The 20149-nt window shown below is 37.5% G+C and overlaps 1 protein-coding gene across 2 annotated transcripts in view; it reads left to right on the forward strand.

Annotated features, from left to right (window-relative positions):
* Nucleotides 1-20149, forward strand: part of SNTG1 (syntrophin gamma 1) — a 473934-nt gene that overhangs the window by 431968 nt on the left and 21817 nt on the right. For both annotated transcript variants that reach the window (XM_004275023.3, XM_049700609.1), the window contains 3 exons: nt 4054-4206; nt 8732-8824; nt 19703-19813. In XM_004275023.3, the coding sequence (XP_004275071.1) occupies nt 4054-4206; nt 8732-8824; nt 19703-19813 (357 nt within the window). The remainder of the gene's footprint in view (nt 1-4053; nt 4207-8731; nt 8825-19702; nt 19814-20149) is intronic.

Raw genomic sequence — 20149 nt, forward strand, 5'->3', positions numbered from 1 at the left:
CTAAATGTTTGATAGAATTTGCCTATGATGCCATCTGGTCCTGGGCTTTTGTTTGTTGGAAGATTTTTAATCACAGTCTCAATTTCAGTGCTTGTGATTGGTCTGTATATATTTTCTATTTCTTCTTGGTTCAGTCTTAGAAGGTTGTGCTTTTCTAAGAATGTGTCCATTTCTTCCAGCTTGTCCATTTTATTGGCATATAGTTGCTTGTAGTAATCTCTCATGATCCTTTTATTTCTGCAGTGTCAGTTGTTACTTCTCCTTTTTCATTTCTAATTCTGTTGATTTGAGTCTTATCCCTTTTTTCCTTGATGAGTCTAGCTAATAGTTTATCGATTTTGTTTATCTTATCAAAGAACCACCTTTTGGTTTTATTGATCTTTGCTATCATTTCCTTCATTTCTTTTTCATTTATTTCTGATCTGTTCTTTATGATTTCTTTCCTTCTGCTAACTTTGGGGGTTTTTGTTCTTCTTTCTCTAATTGCTTTAGGTGTAAGGTTAGGTTGTTTATTTGAGATGTTTGTCATTTCTTGAGGTGGGATTGTATTGCTATAAACTTCCTTCTTAGAACTGCTTTTGCTGTATCCCGTAGGTTTTGGGTCTTCGTGTTTTCATCGTCATTTGTCTCTAGGTAGTTTTTGATTTCCTCTTTGATTTCTTTAGTGATCTCTTGGTTATTTAGTAGGGTATTGTTTAGCCTCCATGTGTTTGTATTTTTGACAGATATTTTCCTGTAATTGATATCTAGTCTCATAGTGGTGGGGTCAGAAAAAATACTTGATATGATTTCGATTTTCTTAAATTTACCAAGGCTTGATTTGTGACCCAAGATATGATCTATCCTGGAAAATGTTCCATGAGCACTTGAGAAGAAAGTGTATTCTGCTGTTTTTGGATGGAATGTCCTATAAATATTCATTAAATCCATCTTGTTTATGTGTCATTTTAAGCTCGTGTTTCCTTATTTATTTTCATTTTGGATGATCTGTCCATTGGTGAAAGTGTGGTGTTAAAGTCCCCTACAATTATTGTGTTACTGTCAATTTTCCCTTTTATGGCTGTTAGCATTTGCTTTAGGTATTGAGGTACTCCTATGTTGGGTGCATAAATATTTATAATTGTTATATGCTTTTCTTGGATTGATCCCTTGATCGTTATGTAGAGTTCTTCTTCATCTCTTGTAATAGTCTTTATTTTAAAGTCAATTTTGTCTGTTATGATAATTGCTACCCCAGCTTTCTTTTGATTTCCATTTGCATGGAATATATTTTTCCATCCCCTCACTTTCAGTCTGTATGTGTCCCTAGGTCTTAAGTGGTCTCTTGTAGACAGCATATATACAGGTCTTGCTTTTGTATCCATTCAGCTCATCTGTGTCTTTTGGTTGGAGCATTTAATCCATTTACCTTTAAGCCAGTTATCGCTATGTATGTTCCTATTACCATTTTCTTAATTGTTTTGGGTTTGTTATTGTAGGTCTTTTTCTTCTCAGGTGTTTCCTGCCTAGTAAAGTTCCTTTAGCATTTGTTGTAAAGCTGGTTTGGTGGTGCTGAATTCTCTTAGCTTTTGCTTGTCTGTAAAGGTTTTCATTTCTCTGTGGAATCTGAATGAGATCCTTGCTGGGTAGAGTTATCTTGGTTGTAGTTTTTTTCCCTTTGATCACTTTAAATATGTCCTGCCACTCCCTTCTGGCTTGCAGAGTTTCTGCTGAAAGATCAGCTGTTAACCTTATGTGGATTCCCTTATATGTTATTTGTTGCTTTTCCCTTAGGTATATATATTTTTTAACACATTTTACCTTTAATTCTAGGATCTCTGAATTTTTAGAATATGTTTTTGTTTAAGTCACTTGATCTTTGTAAGCCTTAATTTTCTCAGAAATAGAATTCATAATGGCTAATGTCTGTAAGAGCATTTTGTAGTATATGTGATGTGCTGGGACAGGATTCACACACCCGTCTGGGCGCACACACACACACACACACACACACAATGCCTAAAGAAGGGCACGAAAGTCAAACTTGCCTGCATAATAAACATTCAGACAAGCATGTTTCTTTTTCAATGTGAATACTGTTCGTTAATTTTATTAGAAAAGGAGACTTCCTGACTCTCCTGCTACAGCCTGCATTCCACCATAAGTGGTATCACAGGTTTGTGTGTGTGTGTGTGTGTGTGTGTGTGTGTGTGTGTGTGTGTGTGTGTACTGGAACGTAATTTGGACCTGGAGTCTGATCCAATCCAGTTTTTTAGTAATAGTCAATATTAGTGATGGTGATATTGTGATTAATAATGATACTGTGTGAAAAAAAAATAATGATACTGTGTGATATTAGTGATTAATGGAGCACTTAATATACATGTCACTTTTCTAAGCAATATGTAAATATATCAACTAATTTCATCTTTATAAGAAATTCAGGCAGGTATATCATCCTCTTTTAAGAAATACCTGCACTGATTCTAGGAGAAGCAGAAATAAGAGGTAGAACTGACATCTGAACTTGGGCTGAGTGACTCCCAAATGATCTGATCTGAGTCACTAGGGCCAAGCAGCTTCTAAAATGGGGACCAACACATCCAAGACCTATTTCCCTCTTCAGGGAAAGGAAGATTATAGCCTATTTTCATGGATTATTGTAAAGATTAATTTAGAGACTGTATCTGAGGAATATGCTTCATGTTTTCTCTGAAATTTGCCATTATGTCCATTTATATCAGGGATTCCAGTTTCCCAGGGAAAAGGAGCAAATTTAAACTTTTATTCCTTCTCTTCCCAGATGAGGCAACTAAAATCCTCCAAAATGAATTGACTTACATTATACAGCGTGTTCACTTGGATTGATTGTAATTGATTTTTTAATATCTAAAATGCCTTGAGTTTTCTTTTAAATTAATTTAAAAATAATAGTTGTAAGTATTTATTTCAGTTACTTTTTTCAGAAGTTGAAATTTTTACTCTTCAGATCATGAGATTTACCTGTGAACATATGAGTAATAATTTAAAGGCCAGATGAGTTTGAAAATAGTTACTCTGGCAGGTATTCAGTGACATTTTACTAGAAAAGTAATTTTAATATCTTGATATCTGCCATAGCTATAAAAATGGAAATACTAACATTCATGTATATTACCTTCACCTACTTTTCCTGTATTTCTATATAGCACAAAAAAGTCAAAGTTATGTAATTATTGAGTTAATATAATTTAAAATGCAAGCTATTTTTCCACATTGGTCATATTGACTGAATAAGACATGAATATCCTTTTCATTCTGTGACATATGGAATCAGGTGTATAGTATTCTGAGTCATTGCCCCAACTTTCTCTTTTACAATTTTTCCTCAATTCCTAGCTGCATTCTTTCTACCTTTTAACATCTCTGAAGTTGCTACACATACAGATGTGTGAACACATTAGCTGAAAACCTCTAGCAAGACCAAGAAATGGCCACATCAGAGTCTTTTTGACTTAATGAAATACAGTTACATAAGTAAGGTAAATGTGTATTTTTTTAAAAGCAATAAAATTTCTGAGACATGTTAGACACAGTTTTTTCATATCTCATGTAGAAGAATATTCCTATGATAGTTTAAGGGTTATAGAAATCCACTCAATATAAGAGACCATGCTTATGAAGCTCTTTAAATTTGCAAATACATTAATAAGTATTGCTTAATTTCATCATCTTCACAGCTCTGTAAGGAAAAAGAGAAATTGTGTGTTATCCATCTGTACAGTAAGGAATTGAATCTCAAGCATTCAATGCTTTGGTAGTTACCTTGCTAGTAAGAGATGAAGCCAGAAATCCTAATTTCTATCTTATGGACATGCCTCAGTGTCAATTCAAAGAAGAAGTGTTTCCGTTATAGACTTTGAGGCCTGGAAATTGTCTGCTGTGACCACTTGAATGAAGAATTAGTGCTGTCATAGAGTGTAATCTTTGTCACTGCAGCATCCCCGCCACCCACTGGTCAGCACTGATCCAGGTGTGGCCCTGTCAGAGTAGAACTGGTGTGTGCCAACCTGTGTAACTCCAGATTTTCATCAGGACAGCGACCTGCTGGACCGGCGGAAACACTGCTTCACCGTGCAGTCCGAGTCTGGGGAGGACCTCTACTTCTCCGTGGAATTAGACTCTGACCTCGCCCAGTGGGAAAGAGCCTTCCAAACAGCAACCTTTCTGGAAGTGGAACGGATACAGGTGAGAGTCTGTGGAATTGTAGGACCTGTGATCCCCAAAGATGCATGACCACTCCCCTAGAATTCTAATATAAATTCAAAGGAGCATAAAAATGCAGTTCTGTGAGTCCTGACCTTCTCAAATGTTCAATAATTAGCCATTGTTATTAAATGAAGTGCAACACGGCTCTGAAAAACGTTTTAATTTTCCTACAATTTGTTCTTTCTAGGCTATTTCCTACCACTCATCAAAAACATATTTCTAACTTTAATTAGAATCTGCTCTACCTTAAATCTAAAGTAGAAAATGCTCTTATTTTAATCAATCGTTTACAAAGCCATTCCTGGTCTCCAATCACAGCCACCTAATTTCCAGCCTGAACGACTTCATTCACTCACAAGGCTCTTTCTTGCTAGAAAGCCTTCTCTTCATCTCTACCCTTCAAAACGACAGGGAATTTGAAGCTTTTCTCAGAGGTCCCATCATCCAGGACAATTTTGCTAATCCCCAGTCAGCCCTGCCCTTTGCCCCCATTGCCCCTTCCACGTGAGTCCTGTTCAAACTCGCCCCTGCCGAACAGTCTCTTAATCCGTTTCCTTAGGTGTCCCCATGCTGTGCTTGTGTTGGAGTGATGAGTGCTGGTCATCCCCGCACTGAGTTGTGGGTTTCCAGGGATTATTTTATTCCTCTACTGACTGAAGTATAGTGCATTTTGTACATCGTGAGTAATCGGCAGAAGTTTGTTAAACTTTATCTCTTAACTGTGAAGTTATATCTAGACCAAATGTCATAAACCTGTAGCCTGTACAATTCACAGGACCATGGACGGGAACAGGCTCTGCAGCTGACCCCTAACTGACCCTTAACAGAGACCAAGGGCAAAACTGAACAGTTGTGATGCACTTGAGTCATAGAGCCGGGACCTAAATAGACACATGGACACAATTTTGAAAACAAATGTATGATGATGACAGTACAGCATTATTATCCCGGGATTCCTGCCTGCAACAGGGGACTTGGATGCATAGTTGTTCAGTTATGTTGAACTGATATGTGACATGTATTAATATCTTTCTTCTGACTACAAATTTCTATATTCAACCCATCAGGTCACACCAGTATGACATAACAATCAGGGGAAGGGAACAGGAGCAGGCTTGTTTTCACTTTTTTCATTGCTTAATTGACATTTTCTCATATTCTGCTGATCTGCATTACCTAAAAATGTTAAAGTAACTGAGAAATGTTGTTTCAATAATTTAGCTGTATAGAAACTCAATTCAGTAAATAGATATTTTAATATCAAAGTAGAAAGATGAAAAATACCTTAACTATTATTTTATTCCAAGTATCAACACTTAAGACCATTTTAAAGCATTGTATAAAGTTGTACAGGAGTTGACGTTTTTGTTATTTATTTTGATAGTTTTGGGTTTTCCTAATTATCATTTCCCTAGAATATCACACTTCACTTGGAAACAAATACATGGTGATTTCTACCTGCTGGTTTCAATTTAAAATTTCATTTTAAGTCTCCTGATGTTTAGAAGTGAGATAGAGATAAAATTATATTGTTTCACTGTATTTTACTATTTTTTAAAATCTGGGCCTCGCATCCTCTAAACTGATGTCCTGAGCAATGCATTTCTTTGTACTAGCACCTTACGTGTTCACAATACAAATCTGAGATGCATATGGTAAGTGAAAAGAAAAATATTTAATGTCTTTTTAGCTTTTGGTTGTTTTATAGATTTTATAATTTCCCCTTGTTTACTCTACCAGAAATCAGTAATCAACGACTGAACACTGTGGTTCTGTTATTTTCAAAATTCAAAGATGTGAATATATTTACATGAAGAAGTTTGTGGTTTACTTCTATGTTCCTAATATTTCCACTTCCACTAAAGGTGGTAAAAAAATAAAGAGAGGACATACTCCTATGGTGAAACAGGCATAAAAGTAGGAAATTAATAAACTAATACAATAAAAATTAATAAATTAATCTATTTTTATTTTGAAATTAGTTTTCATTAACAGGACTGCACCCTAACATTTTCTAGCTTCTAGTCTATTCCTTTATCTATTTAAATATTTTCTGATCTCTAATGTACTTAATATTGATATAAATATATATTTATTTAAAGGATAATTCACTGAAAGCAGGTATTTCTAAACATCCTACATTGTCATTTCAATTAACACCTTAAAATCTAGCCATACTTCCCAGGGTGACAGTAGAAAATGTAATGAACATTGAAACAGAAATATGACAATTTGCATGAATTACATCTTACATTCACCTAGAGTTAAGTACCAGAGTTAAGTACCGGAGTTAAGCCTAATTAATTTACTGTATTTTTAGTACCTTTATTTGTCCAATTTCTGAACAATTTTCCCAGAGTAAGTGAATAATACTGGTAAGGGACATACAATTGTTTTTTACACTAATTCAATATGAATTAATACAACCCTTTTAAAATAAGACTTTCTGTGAAGAAGTGTGTCCCATTCAAAACTTGATTTCTTTTAATGTTATTATTTCAGACTCTTTCATTTTGCTTTATCCAGCTATAGACAGTTAGCTGTCATCCAAAAGGGCGTGTGTAAAAAATCATTTTACGTCTGATGTATCTTCAAACATTGTGTACTAATTCACAAAATTGTGCAAAGTAATAATTATGTATAACATAGAATATTGTGCAAAAACCTTTCACAGTGTTTCTAGCTTGAAATTCCCTAAAAACGACAATTTTTTGCTTTTTTCTAACTATAATTCAATCTTATTATAAAATAAATATAGAAATTAAACAATAAACATTTCAATGTTAAAACATACAAATGTACTCATTACATATGTTTATTAAGACCATAAATCATAGAATAAAACTTCAGTGGATCTCAAGTTATATCGTATCTGTTTCGATTTAATGATTATCGAAACAATGTAATTTAATTCATAATTCTGTTCTTAATGAGATAAATTGTGGTGTTCCATACTGAAGGTGTTTCCACCTGACATGTATTTTTTAAATAATGTCACTTGAAAATAGCAAGCAGTTATGTCTAAATTGGAGAAAATGAGATGGCCTTGGCTATTCCTTAAGTTGATAGTAGTTTTAATAAAGTGGTAATGGGTGGGTACAAGCGTGGAAGGTAAGGTGTTCATGTATTAAATAAAATTACACCCACAAATAAACTTACAAGGCCCATTAAGTTTGCTTTCTAATCTGCTTTTTTGAAAAACTTAACTCCAAATGAATAATCTGGCCTGGTTATAACTTTCCAATGCAGATTGGGCTTAAACACATGAATATAGCTTTTTGGTGGAGTCAACGTGATGCATTTAGCCATCGTTAGTCAGAATGAGATTCACTTAATGTACATTTATACACAGTATTATAAACACAAATATGACGTAAGGATTGGTATCGAACATTTGCTTGAGATAGGTTTCTCTCTTTCTCCCTCTCCCTCCCTCTCTCTCCCCTTTGTGAATTACAAATGTTTTTCTTGGGACTTCCCTGGCGGTCCAGTGGTTAAGACTTCACTGTCCAATGCAGGGGGTGTGGGTTCGATCTCTTGTTGGGGAGCTAAGATCCCACATGCCTCTTGGCCGAAACAACAGAACATAAAACAGAAGCAATATTGTAACAAATTCAATAAAGACTTTAAAAATGGTCCACATCAAAAAAGTCTTTAAAAAAAAGGTGTTTTTCTTGATTTGAATATCCCACTCCAGTTTGCAATTAAGTGCAAATAAAACTGGCCTATGGACATAAAAATGCATTGTTTCATATAAGCCCCAAGTGTGTATTTCTCATCTGTTATTCTTGTATTCCAGCATCTATATTTTACTAGTTTTCCCAAACTATTTATATAAGTAAAAGTGTAATTTAATCTAATCTCAGTGTGAGCGATCATTAATTATTGATTTCAAAGAATCAATAGGCTTACACAAATAATAGGAAGGGTAAATGTCTTTAGGACATAACTTGTACCACACTGATGAACATGTAGAGACTCTTAAGGTCAAGACATTTCTTCTATTTCTTGCTCTGATTATTAAATCTGTTTGTGTGCCTGAGAGCTCTCTTTTTAAGAATATCAATGAAATTGATATGCCAAGAATTTAAGTAATACCTTAATCTTTAATAATTCACTTTTAGCTTAATAAAAATGCAGTGATATTTAGCTACAGAATATAACAGCTTAACATAATCTTGCCTACACCTAAAAATGTGTGTACAGTTTTATTGCCAGGATAGGGAAGGGCATCAGTGTGACACAAGGTAAAGACAAGGTCACCAGGGCAGGATTGGAAACTCAGCCCTGCATCCCCCGGGCAGGTCAACAACCACTCAGCCTGGGTTTTGTTGACGTTAGGTTGTTGACAACACCAGGTTCCTTATACAGTTATTGCTGAAATAAAGTTAGCTGGTGTATGAGGAACTTATCACAGCGGTTGTGACACAGTCTGATATATGTGGACTATTAACCCTGACATTGGGTCAGTCACATGAAAGTAACAGTGTTTTGTTCTGCCCAGTGCAAGACCTATGCGTGTGTGCTGGAAAGTCACCTGATGGGGCTCACGATCGACTTCAGCATGGGCTTCATCTGCTTTGACGCTGCGACCAAGGTACTGTGTGTGGTCAGCACGAGGGTGCGCGGCCTGGGTCCTAATCAAGGACGACTGGAATTGCTTCCAGCTCCTGTCAGCACTCTGACTGGTTATCAGGTGTTGGATTTAAGGTCCTCGTTTTTATTAATAGGAGATAAATTATGCCTTAATATGTTTATAGAAAAACAAGAGATAGAATTTCGATAAAACAAATGTGTTGCCAGAAAACGTTATAACTATAAAAGTGTATATATATGTACGATATAGACATATATGTCTATATATTATATGTATATATATTCTCTCTTACTAAAAGTATGGCCTCATAATGAAGGGAAATTTTCTTCTCTCAAAACAACTTTTTAAAAGTGTTCCTTTATTATTTTTCTGTGTCAACATCTCCAATATCAAAATGAGGAAACGTATTTTTTAGTTGTGTAGGTAATATGTTAGAATTATAGGATGGGGGAATTTCAGGGCTTGGAGGCCCCAAGCCAGGGAGGGTCACCGTGTGAACACTTGACTGTACTGTCTGATTGGGCACCTTAATCTTCATAATCCATTCACGTCTTTAAGTGGACGTTAATTTTTACAGTGTTTCAAGGTAAAATTTGAAAGGAAATTAACATGGCGTATATTCACACTTTGCATTTTTGAGAGTCTCTTCTGTGGCTTGGATAAGTTGAAGGACACGAATTTTGAGGGTCTTCGATCTACTGTTTTTGCCAAGGACATATGACCTTCATGTACACACACAGTTCACAATATGTTTAATTTGACTTTTTCTAAAATGCATTTATATAGTTACAACATAATCATAACATAAATTCCATGGGTTAAACTTCTAAAAATAGAATTAGACCTTCCTTTTTGATTTATGTTTTTTATTCAATAATATTTCAACTCTTTCTTATCAAAGGTAGTTGTTAAAAATCCAGAAGGAAAATTCGAGAATTTAAGCATGAACATTTTCTTAATGCATCTCCTACAAGAGTAGCACTCAGCACACGTGGCTTTCCCTCCAGTCCTCCTGGGTCTCTGCTTCGTAGAGGTCCCTGTTCTCACGGCGCCTGGTGGAGGGGATGGACACAAAAGGGCTCATCTGAGGTCTGCTGGTTCTTAGCAAAGGGAGTTGTTCGGGGTGGAAGCGTGTAACGAGGGGAAGAGCGCCGGGCGGTACTCAGAGGAAGCTGCCTTCTCCTCGGAATCCGCAATCACGGTCTGCTGACCAAGCAGGGGGTGACAGCGCTGGCAGGACCCGCGGGGCCACGTTCAGAGTGGAGCAGGCAGCACCGGATAGCAGGGGCCTTGGCCTTCGTGGCCGATGCGGCCCCCGCGCTGCTGGGTGGCACAGTGACAGCGCCTCCCTGCCTTAGAGCAGTAAGTGCTTACTCCTCCCATGGCTGGTTCCCTCAACCATCCCCCACCTGGCTCTGCTCCCCTTACCCCTGATTCCTGTGGAGCCAGGAGGCCAGCCCAGCACGACCTTTTCTTGCCGGTGACACAGGCAGGACAGAGCAAGCCTTACTGCAGTCCTTCTTCATGTGCCCCTGCTGCTAGGACACCTACAGGCTCCCACTGGTCACAGCAGGTCACATGGCTGAGGCCACACCAAGTCAGAGGGCAGAGCGCCCGGCCCACGGTGGCAGAGCACAGATCTGGGGTGATGAACCCAGGGCTGACACGCCACAGTGCCGAGGGCCACCAAAGCCGCCAGGACCTGATGGCAGAAGCATGATGCCGTCTGTGATGGCCTTGGCGCCTTGGGGAGGGTGCTTCGGAGGGGAGAAGAGTGGAGGGGGGGCGGGGAGGTTATTGGGCGTGTGGCTTAGACCTGGGAGCTTGCAGAGCTGTAGGGACCTGAGTAACAAGGAGGACGAGGTGCCCTTAGCAGGGCTTGGAGAGAAGGGCGGAGCCTCCGACCCGGGCAGCTCTGGGGAATTATTCTCCTGAAAGTAGCCACAGAGGCGTCATCGGGTAGTTACTCTGTTTAAGGACCGGGCTCACTTTTCTAATACTGTGTGTCTCACAGTAGTTCAGTGACTTTTCTAAGTTTCTTGGAAAACCCATTCCAGTGCTCTAGCTCTAGCGCAGGACCCAGATATTATAAACAGACAACGTATGTCGTGACCTTCAATGCCCGGGTGCATTTCTGGCAGCTGGTCTCCGCACCGTGCAGCCTCAGGACGGCCACTCCCCCGGGACACTTCTTGGTCTGGAACACAAACAAATTTCTGGCAGGCAGTGTCAGCAGGTAACCGAGATAGAAAATTATTCCACGTTCACTGGGTGAACAGAATTTAGGCTCCACTGGGACCCCCGACATGGGACCCGTCCTCTGCAGACCACTCAGGCCCTGGACACACAGGGGCCCTCACCCACCTTGAGTGACTCAGACTCTCCTCTTCAACCGCTTTTTAACCAAATCAGGATGATTTGACACAGAAAGACCATGCATCCCAAGGTAATTTGTTATATGTTGCTAATTTAATGAACATAATAGTTTTCAAGTGATGCCTTTTACATGTGAGTCAATTTCTAGAAAAATAGATTTCTTTGAATTGGGGAGTTTTTTCTTATACTTAGGGGGAAAAGGAAAATGATTGACTCACAGTAATAAGGTTCATAATTAAATGTTAGAAATCAAATAGTCAAAGTGAAGAATTGGCACTGCCTCAAAAATAAAATGTGCAGGAATTTATGTGTTAATTTAGCAGTTGTTTCATAAACTGCTTGATCTCTGTAGTGGAGCAGCCTTCAGACAACCTGGAGGAGAATAGAGCAGTGATGGCTTATTATGCTGTACAGGTATATTGACTCAGATGTAGCTATCCCAGTAAACTCATTTCCTTTTCTCTCTAGAGCTGTGACTCTCCACTGAGCTGGCAAAGATGTGTGCATATGTTAAAAAGAAATCACTAGAAAAGAGCTGATTTCTATAGAGAATCGATAATATGAGTTATCAGTGTGGTTGAATTTTATCACGTTGCCAGAAAGAAGCAACAACAATAAACAAAACAAACACAAAACCCTAAGGATCCCAGAAATTTATACGAGAAAAACCCAATTTTCTGCCCGTCTTTACTACACAGACAGCGTGTAAAGTTTCTCAAAATAAAATTAGTATGTTACGAATAACAAAGAGCACACCACATCCAGCAGCGTGTGGAGACATGTTGGTACCTCTTTTTCCACATGTATTTCGGTTATTCTATATCTTTACATAGATATGATTACGAGAAGTACTCTGTACAATCAACCCACCAGGTCGATGGGTTTAAGCTATTACAAAATAACACACAAGGTCTGCATTTTAGAAACACTTTTCTTCTGTTTTCTTTTTCTTTCCTGTTTGAGAGATTCCAAATAAATTGTCAAAGTGAACATCTGTATACCCCTCTGTGAATGTTCCATATATTTGATGAAAATATTTATACATATAGACATATAGGGATAGTGTAGAGTCCATTTGGGGGGAATAAATTTAAATGAAATACGTTTGATCAGGTTGAAATATGTTTGATCAGGAAGTTTCATCCAGTCTTTAGGCCCCTGGCCTGAGGATGGTAAGTTTTGGTTCTGTTAACTGGAGCTCAGACGTACGCCTGGATCCCTCAGGCTGCGTCCTGAACACGTCTCAGCACAGGGTCCGCCCCGGAGCTGGTCGTCTTCCTGATTCTGACTTCTCTGCGTTCCTGTCTCCGTTATCAGAAGGAATCTGAATTGTGTTCTATACCCGGGCCTCTTCCTCAACAGCTGCCCTTGAGTAAATCTGGAAGGTTCACTCTAACCGAAGTAGGGCAACCCCTTCTCATCTGGTTACGGCAGCATCGGCCAAACCTGCTTCTCGATGTAAATATTTATTGCACACACTCCTATATATCGTCTATGTGCAGACACGAGGAGCACAGAAAAGGGTACACTCCCTTCTCTCAAGAGGTCCACAGTCTAGCGAAAGAGACACATCTGGAACTGGGGGCTTTCAGGAAGTCTGGGAGAAGCCAAAGCATTACAAAGACATAGATACCTGCCCTTCTGTCCCTGTTCCCAGCCACTGCCAGATTAATGATGCTTCTCAAATGTAAATTTGGCCATGTCATCAGTCTCCCTTGTTACATTACTTTAGTGGCTTCCTACTGCCTTTGTGACATCTGTCAACACAGGATAGAAGCCCCTCAGGGTTCTGGTCTCTGTCTGCATTTGGCATCATCTCCTGTGTCTCCCAGCTTTTGAGGATCCAGCCGTACCCCATGCTTTTCCACATGACACTTCCACAGCTTGCATTCACCTTGAGAGCAGATCTGCCTCCAGAAAGCCTTCCCTCACAGACTCAGGGGAGGCCTAGACACCCCCTGGCGCAGCACTGATCATCGCGCGTCACAGCTGAGATTGCTGGAGACATTGCCCTAATGTAGACTCAAGCACCGTCAAGGACACAGAATCAGTTTAAGGACTAGTGAGGCATGTGCTGACGAATATGATGTTGCCAAGGAAACACATGAGAGCCGTGAGCTTTCATCTAATTCTGTTTTCTTTTCATATTGCTATTTTTCTCCCTTTATTCATCATTTCCATTCACATTTATACGATTTACAAAATTACTGTACAGTTGATGTACTAGTTTTAGTAAAAATGTAATTTATAAAGTTCAAAAACATAATCAATTAGGATACATTTGACATGAATGAAGAACAAATGAGAAGGATAAAGATGTGTAAAGAAAAATATTCTTAAAGAAAAGGTTTGTCATGGTTTTCTACTAAATATGACTCCTAACCCACCCACAGAAAAAAAGGAAGGACGAGGACGCGCTTACGGGACACTGGCATTCTAACATGTGTTGTTAATTCATTTCAGTGGGGAGGGGAGGGTGGAAGGCAGCAGAGGGAGTGTGTACCTGGGCTGCTTGCAAAGTCGAAGGGGGAGGCAAAGCAGAAAGAGGGCTTTGAGGGAAGATTTGATTTTCTGGTTAACCAAGAGACCCATCAAGACACTCTGCAGCAGAAAAAGAAAGAACATGTTTGTGGTTATTGCTGGGCAGACATTAGTTAACTGTCAAATACCAGGTGATTGGTATTACAGGGAGATAAAAAAAGATTCTGCCTCCAAAGCAATTGTGTTGTAATTTTTAACGTGTTCTGTGTAATAAGTTGTAATCCATATAGATTGTGCTTTCTGGTATGTTTGCCCCCTATGTTGCAAAATAGCCTTAGATTCCTCAGAAGATAGATGACACAGAGCTTAAATTACCTTCATATGTAGACGTGATTTCATTTTTTGGAAGAGGAATTTTTCTGTGGGGCGAGAGAAATTAGGCTCTGCCCACAGTGAACCGATAAAGAGATGGATAAATGTATTAGAGGTTTTTTGGGTTTATTATTATTATTATTCTACTCTAGAGTTTTTCGTGTTTTATTTTATTTTTGGCTGTGTTGGGTCTTCGTGGCTGCGCGCGGGCTTTCTCTAGTTGCGGCGAGCGGGGGCTACTCTTCGTTGCAGTGCGCGGGCTTCTCATTGCGGTGGCTTCTCTTGTTGCAGAGCACGGGCTCTAGGCGCACGGGCTCAGTTGTTGTGGCTCGCGGGCTCTAGAGCGCAGGCTCAGTAGTTGTAGCGCACGGGCTTAGTTGCTCCGCGGCACGTGGAATCTTCCCGGACCAGGGCTCGAACCTATGTCCCCTGCATTGGCAGGCAGATTCTTAACCACTGCACCACCAGGGAAGCCCTAGAGATTGGTTTGCCTATTTTTGTTCTGCATGTAAGGTTTTCATCTCATTTGCGCAGCTTCACTTTCCATTTATAGACATACAATTGATGAATTATATTTTTGAATAGCCTGCAACTAAGCAACACTTGATATCATACAAACACTTGATTCATTTGCTAACCTGAGTCCCTCAGTTGCAGCCCGCTCTGCCACCCGTCTCTGGGGGATTACAGCCGGCTCGGAAAGTCTCTGTGGTAAATGTCGAAAATATGGAGGAAGGGAAAGCTTTTTCTTTTCCCTTCCCACTGAAGTTCTCTAGATCACTGGCATTTCTAAACTTTAAGCCAATTCTAACCATGAATCTTAAACAAATGGATAGCTTATGGGACACTTTTTACTTGGAGAGAGAGAGTGAAAGAAGCTTATAATAGCAACAGCATTGTAAAGAAGAAGCAATGATGACTCAGAACAGACTATGCTTGAGAAGATCAGCAAATTACTTTCCTGAGTTTCGTGTCTTGTACCAAATGGGGCTCTGAGTCTGTCCTCTATTCTAAGGATCTTTCAGGCTATTTGCAATGGAAGTTCAATTATAATCATGCTCAATCAATGGGTCTTTGATGTTTGGTTAGGCAAATAATTGTAGAAAACCAAAGAAGCAGGTTGGGCTAAAAGAAAAATAGGAACCATGGAGCATGGCCGACTTGGGTTTGATTCCCGCTTAATAGTTGTGAAATACTATGAATGTACGTGATGTTTCCTTAATTGCATCCTCTGGAAAATGGCAGTACCCTAGCTATTGCAGGGGATTAGTGGGAGGATGTGAAAGGGTCTAGACCAGCGTTACACTCACTGTAAGAAAGATGACATTCCACTGAAGGACAGCAGTGGACACATGGAACGCTTCCCAGGCCCTGAGTGAAGTCCACGTTGTCGCCCATAAATGACTCAAGGTCAGGAATGAGGGATGGATTCCATGCTATGTGCCTCATGATTTTCACATGAACATTCTGCTTGATAACATTTGAGCATTTCATCTTCAATCATAAGTGGATTAATCACTGTTTGTAAGCATAGTTTATAAAGATTTCTCACTGGTTTAAGAATGATGACCTTAAATTATAAAACCCAATTGGCATTGAATCCAAAGATTTCAGCGTTATCTGTTTGCCTGCATTATTTTCTTTTATTTTTTCCAAAATTGTTAGAGCCTGCAGTAATTTAAAGAAAGCATATGTATTGTGAAGAGTAGTTCAGAGGCAAATGATCCTTTTGCAGGATTTTCTTTTGTAGTCTTTAATTGTGAGAGCGCTTTGGGTGATAACCTTTTATTGTATATTTTCCTATTACCCACCATGTTTCTTAGCCATCTTCAGTGACTTTTTTACAACTATTGAAAATGCTGGGACTTATTGTGTTCTCCACACGTACGGCATCTTTGCTTGCATGTTTTAGTCACTTAAAAATATTTAAAGACATCTTCAAAATGCCAGGTACATTTTAAATTTATCATTTCATATAGTCATTCAGGCAGGATGTTGAGTTGAACACTGTTTCTGACTGTTAAAAATAAACAAAAAACAAGTTTTAATAAATACCATTAGTAAGGTATTTTGGCTCCATTATTACTAAAATCCATTAAATAGTTTATTTTATAGGGAAACTTTTTTTTATAATTTCTTGAAATCTATTCCATGGGAAAAGCTAGCTGAACAAAGTTAAATGAGTTTCTTTTTCTGAGGAAATGAGAATGTGGCCTGTGACCATTTATTCTGAAGACTTTGGGTAGAATTCTAGATTTCAGAAATACTCAGAAATGTTTTCGTACATTTGCTATCAGTTTTTTTTATTTGTTTGTTTTCTTTCTTTCCCTCCTTTTGGACTTGCTCTCCATCAAGTTCAACAAATTAAGATTACCACTGGTTGCAGGAATTTTCCAATCCAAAACCAAGGCCCCTTGGTTAAAGTTATGTAGAGAGGGCAGAGACCCCTGGGCTTGCAAAGTTCAGGAGATATTATGGACTATTTGCATTCATCATATCCCTTCTGTTGGAAATTTCACAGCACTTTATAAGTTCTCACGTTAGTATATGTTTTCTGACTTATTCACCCAAATCAATGCAAGTACACTTTAGCTGCATACGTTTCTTAATTTAGGAAAATACTGATATTACCATAACACTGTGCTCTACCAACAGTACAAATTCACATTATTGTTGCAATAACAAATAACATATCCAATGCTGAAGTTTTTAACTGAATTTATGGTAGCATTCAGAGTAATAGATATTTCAATTTTGACATAATGAAATTTCTGAAGTTTTACTTTGATTCCAAAAATTGAATGGAAAAGAAGTTAAAGTTAACTGATTTTCTAATTGAAAGACTGATAGACAAATGACATCATTTAATCGTGAAGTTCTTCTGCTAATAGAGACAAATCAATATCAATAGCTTCATTTTGATACATGAACAAGAAAACTTGAAGTCCTAAATCTGATTTAGAAAGGGAGTCATCTGATCTACATAAAAATTTATGCTTAAAGGATATTTTAAATGTACTTATCTAAATATATTACAACAACGTTATGGCAACAGAAACAGAATGGTCTAAGAACAGTGGTGTCCACTCATCTATTTCAGCATTGACATTCTTAACATAGTTGCCATAATGTTTATCAGAATCTTAAAAACAAAATACAGGTATAAAGACTAGGATTTCCAAAGGTTCTTGAATGAAGCCAATTTTTATACCTGTGTAACTTTTACTGATTATATTTTCAGATTCCTCCAAATTGGTCTTAATGATTTCATGGCATGTTAAGTCACACAGTTTACCTAGAAGTTTCTAAGTCTTACTAGTTTACTGAGTTACCTCTTAACTGACCAATCTTTCAGCCCATCATTAGATTCATTAACTACTTTATTCATTTTTGGCGCGATCTACTCACAGCCGAGGATCCATGCTCCATATTCCGAAAAGTCTCCGGGCTTCCTTCCCGTATCTGCCTCATCCGCATTCTTAATTTTGTTACTCTTTATTTAAAATAATGAGCTTTAACAGCTGTTAAAGTCTGGCCTTTGGAAAGGTCAGCTAGTTGAAATTGCAAATTCCTGGTTAACTTTTATGACTACATATGAAATATTATTTCAAGTTATAATTTGAGAATTTGCAACCTTTACTTTTACAGTTAATCCAAGCTAGACATAAAGTTTCTTGTCCAAAACCACATGGTAGGTTAATGTCAGGACCTGAGCCGTGTATGATAATGTTTCTGGCAGACGTTCCCCTGCAGCCTTCTACAAGCTCCTTTGTTTTAACACACTTAACTGCTTTCCTGTTCTTATGTCCCCCTTAAAGTCATATTATTGCATTTTCCATGTAAATACATGACTCTTATGAGCATTATTTTAATGCAAATTGTTCAGTTTTCATTTTTTTATATTTATTAATAATAAGGTGTTTAACACTTTCCTTTATTTTTCATATATTGTATTTCCTTACAGTTAATTTTTTGAAAGGGAATGTCTGGATCACATAACATCCACATTTTTAAGGCTTTAATATATATTATAATTATTGCCCTAAAGAATTTCACACAGTTGCCAGGAATTTTATACAAATATTTCAAGGTAAACTTGCTAGCTTTAGTTATTTTAATTTTCAGTGATCTTTGCTAATTTAACGTTTGGAAAAAGAGAAGTCACTGTAATATTATCACACTCTTCTTTTTTTCTAGTGAGATTGAACATGCTCTCGTATTTATTAGAAATAATAATGGTTTTTCCATTTTCTTCAATGACTTTTCTCTGTAGTACTGTCTTTTTATTTATTAGGTTGTTAGGATTTTCCTGATACTTTACCGTATTTCCTGCTATATTGCCACTGTTTGCTGTTGTTTTTCTTTCACCCTAACCCTAATTGTACTTATGAATATATAATTTCTTATTAAATCTAGAACTAAATCTAGAACTAAATCTAGAACTCCCTCTTATATATAATTGCTTATTAAATCTAGAACTAAATCTAGAACTCCCTCTTTACAAAAGTTACTAAATACTCACTTACCTACTACCGTGTAGTTCTGGGTTGTTTAAATTATTTCACTTTTTAAAACATAAAGGATTTTATTTAGAGGAAGTTGTGAGATAAAGGATATAACTCTTCTATTTTTCTTCCAGAAAGTTAATTGCCCCAGATAATTTTATTGCTAAAAGATGCTTTATAGTAGTAGACTTAAGGCAAACATTTAAGAGGATTTGTAATGACTGGATATTGCTTCTGTATAGATTGTGTAGCCTCATAGTAAGAACAAAAGCAAAGACATCTACTTTATACAGAGACTAATATCTTCAGAAAACTGACGGTGTCTTTTTATCTTAATATATAATAAAATGCTTAATATATAAGAGCATAAGTGTTTGGTGAATAAATAAATGAGCAGTATTCTGTATAACTTCATTATGCCTCATTATTATATGTTACTGAGAATTTCCTCGTCCTTATTTTTAAGGACTTTATGATGTTGCTATTTTATTATACTTTTAAAAGTGTAAACTTTTTAAATTAGCATGTAGATTTCATACTGTCCAAACCTGCTGCTGCCACATTGGAAGATGGCTTTTAGCCACATGATCTTCTAGACCGAGGCCCCGCGGATGGATGGGGCTGGTCCATGAGATGTTCGTGCTGGTATGTCTCATGAGGGCACCATGGAAGTTTCCGTTGTGATCAGTTACTCAGGCTGACCTTTCATCTTGACAAAGACACGGGTTATTAGTTTGAGCTTCAAGAGAAAGTTCTACAGAATTATCAGTTGAAAATCACCTTATCACTTCTATGGATGAAAAAAAAGAAATGGAAAGTAGGTGTTTTTGCTGATTCACTGGCATGGACTTAGGCTTTAAGTGAGTTTGTTTCTATTTCATGATAATGTAAAACCAGATACGCAAACTGATTTATTCATATATATGTTTAAAATGACAATTTCATGGGAACCAAAGTTATTTCAGGAAATTAAAGGATATATTGAATACTAAGCCTTTGATAAGTATATTTTCATTTACTTTTTAATACTGGGATATAGGACTAAATCAATATGATTACCTTTAACCGGTTAAAGAACAATTTCTTGGTTTGAATATAGCTATGAGTTGCATTGACTCGCCTATGTTTTTTTTTTTCCCTTTAGGCAGTACTTTGGAGGTACAAGTTTTCTCAGCTTAAAGGTTCTTCGGATGACGGCAAGAGCAAAATCAAATTTTTGTTTCAGAATCCAGATACTAAACAGATTGAAGCAAAGGTAAACTGAAACTCATCACAAAGACCACCTCTAGCTACATTAATGCCATTAAGAAAGAAAGGGGAGAAACTTTAGGAAACCCAGAAGTGCGAAAACACACGTCCTCTGTTTTTACCTTGGAATATACTGCATGGCCAAAAGAATAAATTCACTTAAAGATTTTAATGGCAAGTTTTCACTGAAACGTATACCTTAAAATAAATTACACACAACAAGTTGCATTTCTTAGTTTTAATTCCCTACGAACTGTATTTGTGTCACACTAAAATAATATTCCGGGAACTAAAACAGTCACCTTCTTGATGGTTTCACATTCTAAATAATAATTTAAAATAT

The sequence above is a fragment of the Orcinus orca genome, chromosome 17 (assembly GCF_937001465.1).
Source record: "Orcinus orca chromosome 17, mOrcOrc1.1, whole genome shotgun sequence".
Taxonomy (NCBI): Eukaryota; Metazoa; Chordata; class Mammalia; order Artiodactyla; family Delphinidae; genus Orcinus; species Orcinus orca.